We start from the raw sequence: 15,451 nt of genomic DNA on the forward strand, positions 1-15,451 counted from the left end.
GTTGAGAGTCCGCCTGCCGATGCAGGGGACACGGGTTCGTGCCCCGGTCCGGGAAGATCCCACATGCCGCGGAGCGGCTGGGCCCGTGAGCCATGGCCGCTGAGCCTGCGCGTCCGGAGCCTGTGCTCCGCAACGGGAGAGGCCACAACAGTGAGAGGCCCGCGTACCACACACACACACAAAAAAAAAAAAACCAAAAAAAAAACCAAAAAAAAAAAAAAAAAAAAAAACCATATTTATTAAAATAATAAAACCACTGATGGGAACTCTGCAATTAGAAACTCCTGCCAAGAAAACAAGGTATTGACTCCCAATTGCTTTCATAATCACTTAACTGGAATGTCTACCAAAAGAAAAAAATATCAAATTAAAAAGAAGTTATTACTAGATTTTTCTCATTTCCAAGAGAAGTTTTCTTTCCTTACTTGGGGAGTGTGCAGATAGGTGGTTTGGATCGAATGATTTCCTTGTTCACAAGCTCTTTTTCCAAGTCACCTCCAGCTAAACACCAAAGGTAATACACTTCTTCAATAGATCTTTCTGCCAGGTAATCACTGCTTAAATCTATTAATGGAAATTTAAAAAGCTATCACACCTTCTGTTTTTATTGAAAGGCAACAGGCAATAATAGCTGACATTATAAAAAAGTAAAAACTGAAGAACATAATAAGATTCCCTTTAGAATAGTCATACTATACAGAGAGGACTTTGATCAAAGGGGCCTTGCTAGGTTCCTCCAGGTTAACCACACTGAGTTCATATTTTCTGTAATTATCTGTGGGTGATAACTCTTTCCTGGAACAGGTCTTTTATCTTCAATTCTTTTAAACTGTTAGGGGAAAGTCCAAAAGTTCTTTATGAGTCTTTTGGGCCTTGCTTATTTTTAGCTCAAAATAATCTGTGTGCCAGAGTAGCACTTCTTGGGGAGGCCTTCCTGGAACCCCATCATTATGTATTCCTCCTACTGAAGGAGGTCATCAAAAAGACATGAAAGCCAGTTGATGTCAAGCTGGACCCTGGCAAATGGAGGCTCCCACCCCTTCCCCTGTCCTTGGAATGTGCGTTCAGCTTGCCTTCCCCACTCCCAGAAGCTGCTCCAAGAATACAGCCTTGAGATAGACATGTGGTGTTGAGACTGTCTGCACTGAATACACAACTGAACCCAACTAAGGCATCTATATATAAATTTTTAAGATTCTGGAGGGGAGGTGAGGAAATCTGCTCATTTGGTGGTAATCCAAGTCTAGCTTCATAAGCAAATTCTCTTGCTTATTTAAAAAAAAAAAGAATAGTCATACTACAAAATGCAGAGGATTAAATGCAGATATACATATTGGTTGCGTATTCAGTTTCTTTAGAAAAAAGTGTAATTTTTACCCTCTGTATCAGAGACATATGGGATATACATATCAGATATATCAAGCTCTGCAGGAAAGAAAGAAGGGCAGAAAAAAACACTTGGGTAGGCAACACACTGTCCCATCTTTATGTCTTGAGGCAATTTCGGCCTCTTTTGAGAAGTCCTTAATATCTCAGGGAGGCTTTGCTTCCACTGTACTACATGCGTACTAACCTTCATTTATAACAGTAATTGTGTGACTGAATGTCTGTCTGCCTCCCCATTTGGCACAAATGATACTTGCAGATACAGTGTATGGAACATAGTAGAAACTCAATAAATATTTGATTGAACCAATGTTCAGTAAGTATTTCCTGCCACAACTTATGTCATGATAATTTTTCAGTATAAAGGTAACATACTGGTGTCCCTAAAACACACATTCTGAGAGTTGTAATCTTCAGAGAGGAATTAAAAGAGAAAAGGTGATATTCTGTTAAAAACATAGAATATAATGATATGGACTTCCTATCAATAATATGATTTTTTGAGATCATTTATAATAAATTTTATGAAATATGATATACAAATATTGTTATAGTAGAAATTCCATTGGAAATTAGAAGATCTGATTTTAGCATTAAGATTTGAGATGAAAATAAGACCTTGGTTTACATAATAAAAAAATTTTTGTTTGGTGCTACTTCCTTTCCTTGATTCTTACATTTCTTGCTCCAAAGAAATTAAATTTAAAGGACTAAAATGTTAGGTTATATTTTAATCACTTCCAGAAATACTTCTATCCTTTGCTGTATTTACCATTACCTTTACACAGCTGACTGATATCCTCAGGCAGAGTTAAATCGGCACATCTCAGAGAAGAAGAAAACAGGCTGGTAGGTTTGGTAAAGGGGGTGTATAAAGGTGACACTTCACTGAACACACTGTCCTGCATTAATTCATCTGGGGTTGGCCTTAAGAAATATTTAAAATACGGAACATGAATGAAAGTCATTAAAATTTTCCTAGAATAATGGCACACTTCAAGGGATAGTTAAAAGTCAAAATTACCTCATTAGCATAGAAAATAATAAAGTTCTCCTTATTAGAGTCTAGATATATACCTTTAAAAAGAATCAAGTGACTGTAAATAAATGCTGACTTTTTTACCTTTGTGGTGCTTTTTGTATTTTATGATCTATAAAAAATTATTACATATGAGCATCTCCATTTTTTACTTTTAGCTTGACCATCATATACCTGCTTTACTGAATACCTTAATTAAATAATAAAATTGTAAACTGATAATATCTTCTGATTTTCTTCCTACTCTCTTAGTTTATGTGGTATATTTACCCAAAACTATGCTTTTCATACCATTCCTCTCTTTAGGAAATGTTTTCCTAAAGACAAACTAGAATGCATTATTTTCAAATATTATATACTTACTGAGTTTAGGGACAACTGGATGGCTAACAATGACATCATCAAATGAAAATAAATAGTAAAACTTCTAAGAAATCCTTTTATATTATCAACAATTATTAACTTACCTCACCATTTATCTAAGTTCTTTTCTATAATACATATTTGCCAATAAACTTTTGTTCTCATTTTTCTCATATCATTTGTATCTAGGCATATCTACATTCCACAGTTTAGCTGATTTTCTAATTGGAGGCTAGGAAATGAACTAGTAACTGCTTTTGGTATATGCCAGTTTTCTAACCATGGTTAATTATCTTTTCTTCTTTTATTACCATACATTAAAGCCATAACTAACAATTATGATACCAATATCAATCATGTATTACTATATATGTTAATATTCTTATTTAACCCATTAGTATTAAAAAATTAACTACTTTTATGTTAAGATCTCAGTAATAATCCCAAACTCTTGATATCAACCTTTTAGAAGGGTGGAAGGTGAGGCACTTCTTCAAAAGATCTATCACATTTTCAGGAAGCTCCTGGTAAATAGAGAGAGAAAAGAATTATTTTAAACAATCCATTTAAAAATTTATATTACTTAAATGTTTGCTACTTTACAATGTTTTGACTTTTTTTGAAAGTCTTTATTTGGACTTTAAAGAAATTCATATTAGTTTGTCACTCTGTGAAAAAGCAGATATCTAAACAGAAATAAACATAGTTTTAAAATAGTTTGCTATTGAATTCCAAGTATGCAGATAAATTTTCAATAACAGATTAACGACAAACCTTTATAATGTCCAGACAACCATGCTCTTCAGCCAGAACTATTATAGTGTCATCTATGCAGTCTATAAAACAGAAAAATTATATGAATTAAAGCTGCTTTTCTAACTTAGACTAACTGGGAATTGAACTCTAATAAAATTTTTTTTAATTGTGTAATGCAGTTTTAGAACTTGGAATATTAAAAAGCTTGAGATTTTTTCAACTTTCCTAACATGCTTTGATAAAAATAAAGACTTCAAACACTAAGTATTAATTGTATCATAGATACTGAAAGATAGCACCTTAAATAGTGAGTTAAAGCAGTAATTCAAGGAGGTAAAGATTCTCTCCTTCTCTCTCCACCCCCCTCTATATGTATATACACATATTACTATTTAAAAAGGCTTTAGTATATTTTTACGATTATAAGACTAATTTATTTTTATTAAATACAATTTGGAGAATCTACACACGTTTCTCTGGGATTTAAAGTATAAGTTCTACAAATGTATGGACACCAAGGGGGGAAAGCAGTGGAGGGTGGTGGTGGTGGTGTGATGAATTGGGGGATTGGGATTGACATGTATACACTGATGGGTATAAAATGGATGACTAATAAGAACCTGCTGTATAAAAAAATAAATAAAATAAAATTCAAAAAAGAAAGTACAAGTTCTAGTCTGTAGACAACATTTATAGATCTCTAAGACTCCTTAATAGCTATATTATCAATCTTTGATATTAAAGTGGTAAATATTATAAAATTTTATGCAATTTTATTTACAATTCATTATTATTTAATATTTACTAATATTATTCTATACAAATCCTTATTTGTAGACCCTATTAACCTGGACACCAATCTGTCACTCTTTTACACAAAATGCTCTATCACTGTTTTTCTCTCTTTGTTTACCACACGTGCTTAAATTATTCCACTCTAAAGTGGATTACACAAATTTTTATAAATGTGAATGACAAATATTTGGATTATATACATGTAAAATATATGAGCTTGTTATAAGGAAAAATAAACATTCTTCCTCAGTCATTATTCACACACGATTCACCAAGTAGAAAGCTCAAAAGTTACAATACATTGCCTGAAGGCAACTGCAACAGTGAAGTACAATTTTATAATCTCATATTTTGATTTCACAAGTTAGTTTACTTGGCTAGATCATGCTAAGATTATATCCATGTACATTATAATTCCTTAGTGAATGAGGAAAGCTGTCCTATAATACTTCAAATGCACTTCTTAAACTGTCCTGTTAATGCTTACCACTGATCATTAGAAAATTAAAGAAAGTGAGTATATTTCAGTGTATCCACTATTTTGAAGAACACATTCTCAATATGCATAATTACTGTCACTAAAGATTATATTTATAGTTGAAAGATAATCAATTGTGAGACACTTACCCAGTGTAAGCAAAAATTTTAGTCTTTCAGAAATATCCAAACTCTGAAATAGTTTTCTTCCCTAAATAAAATGAGAAAAGAAATTCTTGTTAACATTTACATCATTCTTCTCAGGGAGGTCTTTTTTTTTCAGCGCTGAAAATGAGTTTATCAGTTACCTCTATTTCTCTTCAGAGGTTTTATTAGATTTTTTGAGTTGGCTCCACTAAAGAAAAATCATTGGTGATGTAACATTTTTAAAAATGTTGCATAATATTTAACACTTAGGCATTTCATGTATCTAAGGATCATTTCATTTTAGTTTGATCTCAAGCATTCTTCATTTTTTTTTTTTGTGGTATGCGGGCCTCCCTCTGCTGTGGCCTCTCCCGTTGCGGAGGACAGGCTCCGGACGCGCAGGCTCAGCGGCCATGGCTCACGGGCCCAGCCGCTCCGCGGCATGTGGGATCCTCCCAGACCGGGGCACGAACCCGGTTCCCCTGCATCGGCAGGCGGACGCGCAACCGCTGCGCCACCAGGGAAGCCCCTATTCTTCATTTTTGAGACCTACATATACCTGGTTGTCTAGAGGAAATCCAGGAGTCTTATTTGATTAAAAGACCAAGATGCCATATTACCCTTTCATCTACCCAATTAATTCTTACTTATATAGCATGATCCAGGTAGTCTGTTATCTCCATTAAGAAACATTCCATGACACTCCTTCCTCTTCCCAAAGTGACTTAAGACAACCATTTTGGTGTTCCCATAGCACCTGGTATATTTCTTTATTTTAAGACACATACATTGTATTTTAGTTGTTTCCTTATTAGTTGGCTTCAGGGGGCTCCTTGGAATGGAGCCTTGAATCAAACATTTACAACTTTAATGATCATGTGTTGAGCAACTACCGAGTGCCAAGTTGGACTTTCTACCACCGATTATATAACTTGGGCAAATTACTTAACCACCTTAAGCCTAACTTTTCTCATTTATAAAGTGGAGTATTAACTATACATGCCACACAGGGTGCAGTGAAGGTTATATGATGTATAAAAAAGTGCTTAGGGCTTCCCTGGTGGTACAGTGGTTGGGAGTCTGCCTGCCGATGCGGGGGGTGCGGGTTTGTGCCCCGGTCCGGGAGGATCCCACATGCCGCAGAGCGGCTGGGCCCGTGGGCCGTGGCTGCTGGGCCTGAGCGTCCAGAGCCTGTGCTCCGCAGCGGGAGAGGCCACAGCGGTGAGAGGCCCGCGTACCGCAAAAAAAGAAAAAAAAAAAGTGCTTAGTATTTTCTGAATAAAGAAAATGCTTCATAAATGTTGGCTATTATTATGTTTCTCTTATTATTAACAAATTAAACTTATATGATCATTTAAATAGACTTAGAAGGAAAAGGCTTAAGAAGATAGCTTGGTCTTTATACAGAGAAAAAGAGGCTCTGATTTTCTGTTTTTTTGTTTTTTTAATAGAGAGGATTTTTTTTTTGTGGTATGCGGGCCTCCCTCTGCTGTGGCCTCTCCCGTTGCGGAGGACAGGCTCCGGACGCGCAGGCTCAGCGGCCATGGCTCACGGGCCCAGCCGCTCCGCGGCATGTGGGATCCTCCCAGACCGGGGCACGAACCCGGTTCCCCTGCATCGGCAGGCGGACGCGCAACCGCTGCGCCACCAGGGAAGCCCCTATTCTTCATTTTTGAGACCTACATATACCTGGTTGTCTAGAGGAAATCCAGGAGTCTTATTTGATTAAAAGACCAAGATGCCATATTACCCTTTCATCTACCCAATTAATTCTTACTTATATAGCATGATCCAGGTAGTCTGTTATCTCCATTAAGAAACATTCCATGACACTCCTTCCTCTTCCCAAAGTGACTTAAGACAACCATTTTGGTGTTCCCATAGCACCTGGTATATTTCTTTATTTTAAGACACATACATTGTATTTTAGTTGTTTCCTTATTAGTTGGCTTCAGGGGGCTCCTTGGAATGGAGCCTTGAATCAAACATTTACAACTTTAATGATCATGTGTTGAGCAACTACCGAGTGCCAAGTTGGACTTTCTACCACCGATTATATAACTTGGGCAAATTACTTAACCACCTTAAGCCTAACTTTTCTCATTTATAAAGTGGAGTATTAACTATACATGCCACACAGGGTGCAGTGAAGGTTATATGATGTATAAAAAAGTGCTTAGGGCTTCCCTGGTGGTACAGTGGTTGGGAGTCTGCCTGCCGATGCGGGGGGTGCGGGTTTGTGCCCCGGTCCGGGAGGATCCCACATGCCGCAGAGCGGCTGGGCCCGTGGGCCGTGGCTGCTGGGCCTGAGCGTCCAGAGCCTGTGCTCCGCAGCGGGAGAGGCCACAGCGGTGAGAGGCCCGCGTACCGCAAAAAAAGAAAAAAAAAAAGTGCTTAGTATTTTCTGAATAAAGAAAATGCTTCATAAATGTTGGCTATTATTATGTTTCTCTTATTATTAACAAATTAAACTTATATGATCATTTAAATAGACTTAGAAGGAAAAGGCTTAAGAAGATAGCTTGGTCTTTATACAGAGAAAAAGAGGCTCTGATTTTCTGTTTTTTTGTTTTTTTAATAGAGAGGAAAAAATCTCTTGAAGACTTATGAAATTAGAACTACAGGTGGAGAGATCATTGAAAACAAGCTGCCATTCCTCTCCCTCTTCTCAATCACTTACACTACTATCAACATTAATCTCCTAGACCTAAATGTAAGGCCAGATACTATAAAACTCGTAGAGGAAAACACAGGCAGAACACGCTCTGACATAAATCGAAGCAAGATCTTTTTTTGATCCACCTCCTAGAGTAATGAAAATAAAAACAAAAATAAACAAATGGGACCTAATTAAACTTAAAAGCTTTTGCGACATAAATCGAAGCAAGATCTTTTTTTGATCCACCTCCTAGAGTAATGAAAATAAAAACAAAAATAAACAAATGGGACCTAATTAAACTTAAAAGCTTTTGCACAGCAAAGGAAACCATAAAATGAAAAGACAACCCTCAGAATGGGAGAAAATATTTGCAAATGAAGCAACTGACAAGGGATTAATCTCCAAAATATACAAACAGCTCATGCAGCTCAATAACAACAAAAAAAACCAACCCAATCAAAATAATGGGTAGAAAATCTAAACAGACATTTCTCCAAAAAGACATACAGATGGCCGAAAAGCACATGAAAAGATGTTCAACATCACTAATTATTAGAGAAATACAAATCAAAACTACAATGAGGGATCACCTCACACTAGTTAGAACGGTCATCATCAAAAAAATCTACAAACAATAAATGCTGGAGAGGGTGTGGAGAAAAGGGATCCCTTCTACACTGTTGGTGGGAATATAAATTGGTACAGCTTCTATGGAGAACAGTATGGAGGTTTCTTAAAAAACTAAACTTAGAGCTACCATATGATCCAGCAATCCTACTTCTGGGCATATACTCTGAGAAAACCAAAATTCGCAAAGATACATGCACCCCAATGTTCATTTGCAGCACTATTTACAATAGCCAGGACATGGAAGCAACCTAAATGTCCATTGACAGAGGAATGAATAAAGATATGGTACATATACACAATGGAATATCACTCAGCCATAAAACAGAATGAAATAATGCCATTTGCAGCAACATGGATGGACCTAGAAATTGTCCTACTGAGTGATGTAAGTCAGACAGAGAAGGACAAATATCATATGATATTGCTTTTACATGGAATCTAAACTAATGGTACAAATGAACTTATCTAAAACAGAAATAGAGTCACAGATGTAGAAAACAATCTTAGGGTTACCAGGGGGAAAGGGATAAACTGGAGATTGGGATTGACATATACACACTACTATATATAAAATAGATAACTAATAAGAACCTACTGTATAGCACAGGGAACTTTACACAGTACTCTGTAATGACCTAAAAAGGGAAAAGAATCTAAAAAAGAGTTGATATATGTATAACTGATTCACTTTGCTGTACACCTGAAACTAACACAACACTGTAAATCAACTATATTCCAATAAAATTTTTTTAAAAAGAACCACCTTAAAAAATTAACTGATTTCAGCTTACTTAAAAACTTTAAATGGTCCTCCATACCTTACATAACTAAATATAAATCTCTCACTACAGCATTCAAAGTCTCCTAGGATATGACTCCAATATAACTTTTCAGTTTAAATGCTTACTATTTATCTATCCTGTGATGTAAACACATACACACACACGAAGCAGTTAAATTTGATTACTTGCAATACAGTGAACACACCCTACTATTCAGACTCATGTTATTTCTCTACTAGTAATTTTTTCTTTGTGTCTATCAAAATTCTGTATAGTCATCCCTCACTATCCAAGGGGGACTGGTTCCAGGACCTACTTGGATACCAAAATCCACTGATGCTCAAGTCCTTTATTTAAAGTGGCACAGTATTTGCATATAACCTACACACATCCTCCCTTATACTTTAAATCATTTCTAGATTACTTATAATACCTAATACAATGCAAATGCTATGTAAATAGTTATAAATAAAATGTAAATGCTATGTAAACAGTACTGTTGCATGGCAAATTTAAGTTTTGCTTTTTGGAACTTTCTGGAATTTTTTTTCAAATATTTTCAATCCATGGTTGGTTGAATCCATAGATGCAGAATCCACAAATACAGAGGGCCAACTATATCCTTTGTTTAATTCTTACTCCCAAATGTTAGTTTTGTGACTTAAAGAATTCAAAATTCAAAATCCTTTCTCTCAGCACTTTGATGGCACTGTCCCACTGTTTTCTTGCATTCACACTGCTAAGAAGTTTAATGCCAATCTAACTGTTATTCTTTGTAGGTAATATGTCTTTTCTCTGGCACATTTTAAGATTTTCTCAACACATAAAGACATCAGAGCTTAGTAAAGGAAGCTTAGCACGTTGGTTAAGGGTACATAAAGCTTTGGACACAGATTGATGGACACAAATCTGCTGAATTAGTTACTACTATGTAACTGGGACAGGTTGTTTAACCTCTCTGTACCTCAATTTCCTAATTTGTATAGATAGTAATTAAATAAACTTTATAAGACTGGCAAGAGTACGGATTGAGATAATAGATGTAAATACGTTAGAAAAGTACCTGGCTCTTACGAAGTGTCAATAAATGTTACCCACTATTTCATCATTAGTCATCTCCTAAAAGTTTAGTATAAGATTTCTAGCTATTTGTTGTTGTTGTTGTTTGTATGTTGTGATTTTTATCTTTTACCTTGAAAGGTAATTAGTATGTTCTTTCAGATTGAGAACTTTACTCTCTACTTTTGATACTACTATAAGATATTAGAACATCTGAATCTATCTTGTCCATCTTTTAAAATTTCTTTTATATTTTCAATCTTTTTATCTATTTGTGTCATATCCTGGGAGATTAACTCAGTGTTCAGTGTGTCCAGTTTCCTATGATCCATTTATTTAGTTCTTTATTTCAATAATTACATTTTTTTCTTAAAACTCTTAGCTGGTTCTTGCTTTTTTTCAGTAAATGTTCTTGATTCCTAGTTTCTGTAATTGTTTCATAAATTTAATTGTTTCTTTTATCTCTTAACACGTACATTTATTATAAAGTCCTTTCTACTTGTAATAAAATGTAAACTCTATTCGTTGTTCCTTTTTTATAGTAGAGGCCAACTTTAGATGCTTGGTGTTTCTTAGATATGTACTCATTTTTTAATACAGAATTCTCCTATACATGTTTGGACTATGGAAACTTCTGGGTGACAGAGCAGCTGTATTGACTTTCTGGTAACATGGCAAGATCTTCCTAGCAAAGTGCTATAGCTTTTCGACTATTTCCTTAAAATTTCTAACCTGCCAAAAGTCCCTTTGTTAATTGTTGGTGTGTAATCAATTAATATCTTAATATTTTGTATCAAATCTAAAGGTTTGATGAGGTAGAAGAAGATTTAATCCATCTTAAAACTGGACTCTAAACTTTGAGCACCACTTAAAATGTCATGAAAAAAAAAAATGTCATGAAGCCCCTATCATGGAATTAATATTTCCTTTCTTGGAATTCACACAGCTCTCTGTGTTTATCTTCAAAGTTTATGAATTTGCATTAAATTATAAGCTCTTTGACAATGCACCTTAATCACAGTTTATCCCTATTGCATTGCTATACACACAGTAAAGATTCATCAACATTTGTTCAATCGAATTACTCATATGAGACATACCTAGATCATTAGTAAAGAGTTTAAATATAAATGATGGTAATAAAAAGGAAAAGCTACATACTTCACATGTACACTTATGTATACTTCACATTCCAATAAAATTCTTCATTTAGGCTATGATTTTAAACAAAAATTAGATTTACTATCATTTCATACCAATGAAAAGAAAGATGGTCTAGACAAAGGATAGCAAAGAATCAGAAAATCTGGCATTTTCCCTTAGAAAAAGCAGGGCCAATGTGTAAGCTACCATGTTTTTGTGAATATTTAAATATTAATAATAAAAGCTACCATTTATGGACTGTTTGCAAAGCAACACCCTATACTAAGTACTTTATATACGTTATTTCATTTAATTTTTCCAACAGCTTTACAATATAGATACTATTATTATTTATGGAAGTAGAACCAAAGCCTTAAGAAGTTAGGTTAGTTACCCTAAGTCATACAACTATATTTTGCTGCATTAGATTTCAAACCCAGTTCTCTCTGACTACAAAAGGCTGTCTCTTAACTATTATGCTTTACTACCTCCACTGTTGAATTAGTTCTGAAAACACACAAAATGAAAAACATAATGTCATCCTAATTCTTAGATATGGTAAAGATCAATGAGTTAATACTTCCAAAATACTTTAAAAATCTCTTGGAAGAGAGAGACCTTCAAGACGGCGGAGGAGTAAGACGTGGAGATCACCTTCCTCTCCACAAATACATCAGAAATACATGTACATGTGGAACAACTCCTATAGAACACCTACTGAATGCTGGCAGAAGACCTCAGATGTCCCAAAAGGCAAGAAACTCCCCAAGTACATGGGTAGGGCAAAAGAAAAAACATAGACAAAAGAATAGGGACAGGACCTGCACCTCTGGGAGGGAGCTGTGAAGGAGGAAAAGTTTCCACACACTAGGAAGCCCCTTCGCTGGCAGAGACAGGGGTGGCAGGGTGGGAAGCTTTGGAGCTACAGAGGAGAGCGCAGCAACAGGGGTGCAGAGGGAAAAGCAGAGAGATACCCGCACAGAGCATGGGTGCTGACCAGCACTCACCAGCCCGAAAGGCTTGTCCGCTCACCTGCCGGGACAGGTTGGGGCTGGGAGCCGAGGCTCAGGCTTTGGAGGTCAGATCCCCGGGAGAGGACTGGGGTTGGCTGCGTGAACACAACCTGAAGGGGGCTGGTGCGCCACAGTTAGCCGGGAGGAAGTCCAGGAAAAAGTCTGGACCTGCCTAAGAAGCAAGAGACCATTGTTTCGGGGTGTGCGAAGAGAGGGGATTCAGAGCACTGCCTAAACAAGCTCCAGAGACAGGTGCAAGCCGCAGCTATCAGTGCAGACACCAGAGACGGGCATGAAATGTTAAGCCTGTGTGAGAGCACAGGTCACTAGCCACACCTCCCCTCCCGGGAGCCTGTGCAGCCCGCCACTGCCAGGGTCCCGGGATCCAGGGACAACTTCCCTGGGAGAACGCACGGCACGCCTCAGGATGTTGCAACATCATGCCAGCCTCTGCCGCCCGAGGCTTGCCCTGCATTCCGTACCCCTCCCTTCCCCGGCCTGAGCGAGCCAGAGCACCCTAATCAGCCGCTCCTTTAACCCTGTCCTGTCTGAGCAAAGAACAGATGCCCTCAGGCGACCTACACACACAGGCGGGGCCAAATCCAAAGCTGAACCCCAGGAGCTGTGAACAAAGAAAAGAAAGGGAAATCTCTCACAGCAGCCTCAGGAGCAGCGGATTAAATTTCCACAATCAACTTGATGTACCCTTCATCTGTGGAATACCTAAATAGACAATGAATCAACCCAAAATTGAGGAGGTGGACTTTGGGAGCAACGATATATATATATTTTTCCTTTTTCTCTTTCTGTGAGTGTGTATGTGTATGCTTCTTTGTGTCATTTTGTCTGTATACCTTTGCTTTAACCATTTGTCCTAGGGTTCTGTCTATCCGTTTTTGTTGTTGTTGTTGTTTTTAGTATAGTTTTTAGCACTTCTTATCACTGGTGGATTTGTTTTTTGGTTTGGTTGCTCTCTTCTTTCTTTCGTTTTTTTTCCTTTTTGAAATTACTTATTAATTTTTTTACTTTTAATAATTTTTTATTTTATTTTTTTAACTTTATTTTATTTTATTCTTTCTTTAATTCTTTCTTTTTTTCTCCCTTTACTTCTGAGCCGTGTGGCTGACAGGGTCTTGGTGCTCTGGCTGGGTGTCAGTCCTATGCCTCTGAGGTGGGAGAGCCGAGTGCAGGATATTGATCCACCAGACACCTACTGGCTCCACGTAATATGAAACGGCAAAAGCTCTCACAGAGATCTCCATCTCAACGCTAAGACCCAGATTCACTCAATGACCGGCAAGTTACAGTGCCGGACACCCTATGCCAAACAACTAGCAAGACAGGGAAACAACCCCACCCATTATAAGAGAGGATGCCTAAAATCATAAGGTCACAGACACCCCAAAACATACCAACAGACGTGGTCCTGCCCACAGGGAAGACAAGATACAGCCTCATCCACCAGAACACAGGCACTAGTCCCCTCCACCAAGACGCCTACACAACCCCTAAACCAACCTTAGCCACTGGGAGCAGACACCAAAAACGATGGGAACTATGAACCTGCAGCCTGCAAAAAGGAGACCCCAAACACAGTAAGATAAGCAAAATGAGAAGACAGAGAAACACACAGCAGATGAAGGAGCAAGGTAAAACCCACCAGACCTAACAAATGAAGAGGAAATAGGCAGGCTACCTGAAAAAGAATTCTGAGTAATGATAGTAAAGTGGATGCAAATCTTGGAAATAGAACGGAGAAAATACAAGAAACGTTTTACAAGGACCTAGAAGAACTATAGAGCAAACAAACAATGATGAAGGACACAATAAATGAAATTTCAAATTCTCTAGAAGGAATCAATAGCAGAAAAACTGAGGCAGAAGAACGTATAAGTGACCTGGAAGATAAAGGAGTGCAAGTAACTACTGCAGAGCACAATAAAGAAAAAAGAATGAAAAGAATTGAGGAGACTCTCAGAGACCTCTGTGACAACATTAAACACACCAATATTCGAATTATAGGAGTCCCAGAAGAAGAAGAGAAAAAGAAAGGAATTGAGAAAATATTTGAAGAGATTATAGCTGAAAACTTCCCTAATATGGGAAAGGAAATAGTTAATCAAGTTCAGGAAGCACAGAGAGTCCCATACAGGAAAAATCCAAGGAGAAACACGCCAATACACATATCAATCAAACTATCAAAAATTAAATACAAAGAAAAAATATTAAAAGCAGCAAAGGAAAAACAACAAAAAACATACAAGGAAATGCCCATAAGGTTAACAACTGATCTTTCAGCAGAAACTCTGCAAGCCAGAAAGGAGTGGCAGGACATATTTAGAGTGATGAAAGGGAAATACCTACAAACATGATTACTCTACCCAGCAAGGATCTCATTCAGATTTGATGGAGAAATTAAAACCTTTACAGACAAGCAAAAGCTAAGAGAATTCAGCACCACCAAACCAGCTTTACAACAAATGCTGAAGGAACTTCTCTAGGCAGGAAACACAAGTGAAGGAAAAGACCTACAATAACAAATCCAAAATAGTTAAGAGAATGGTAATAGGAACATACATATCGATAATTACCTCTAATGTAAATGGATTAAATGCTCCAACCAAAAGACAAAACTGGCAGATCATCCAAAATGAAAATAAATAAGGAAACACAAACTTTAAATGATACATTAAACAAGATGGACTTAATTCATATTTAAAGGGCATTCCATCCAAAAACAACAGAATACACTTTCTTCTCAAGTGCTCATGGAACATTCTCCAGGATACATCATATCTTGGGTCACAAATCTAGCCTTGGTAAATTTAAGAAAATTGAAAGCATATCAAGGGTCTTTTCTGACCACAACACTATGGGTCTAGATATCAATTACAGGAATAAATCTGTAAAAAATACAAACACATGGAGGCTAAACAATACACTACTAAATAACCAAGAGATCACTGAAGAAATCAAAGAGGAAATCAAAAAATACCTAGAAACAAATGACAATGAAAACATGACGACTCAAAACCTGTGGGATGCAGCAAAAGCAGTTCTAAGAGGAAAGTTTATAGCAATACAATCCTACCTTAAGAAACAAGAAACATATCGTATAAACAACCTAACCATATACCTAAAGCAGTTAGAGAAAGAAGAACAAAAAAACCCCCAAAGTTAGCAGAAGGAAAGAAATCATAAA

The 15,451-nt window shown here is 36.9% G+C and overlaps 1 protein-coding gene across 2 annotated transcripts in view; it reads right to left on the reverse strand.

Annotated features, from left to right (window-relative positions):
* The window catches only part of TBCK (TBC1 domain containing kinase), a 240,719-nt gene that overhangs the window by 168,936 nt on the left and 56,332 nt on the right, over positions 1-15,451 (reverse strand). For both annotated transcript variants that reach the window (XM_024119218.3, XM_024119217.3), the window contains exons 7-11: positions 4,967-5,027; positions 3,563-3,624; positions 3,251-3,312; positions 2,165-2,313; positions 426-564 (exon numbers count right to left, since the gene is read on the reverse strand). In XM_024119218.3, coding sequence (XP_023974986.1) covers positions 426-564; positions 2,165-2,313; positions 3,251-3,312; positions 3,563-3,624; positions 4,967-5,027 — 473 coding nt within the window. The remainder of the gene's footprint in view (positions 1-425; positions 565-2,164; positions 2,314-3,250; positions 3,313-3,562; positions 3,625-4,966; positions 5,028-15,451) is intronic.

This window comes from Physeter macrocephalus, chromosome 7 (genome assembly GCF_002837175.3).
Source record: "Physeter macrocephalus isolate SW-GA chromosome 7, ASM283717v5, whole genome shotgun sequence".
NCBI classification, from domain to species: domain Eukaryota; kingdom Metazoa; phylum Chordata; class Mammalia; order Artiodactyla; family Physeteridae; genus Physeter; species Physeter macrocephalus.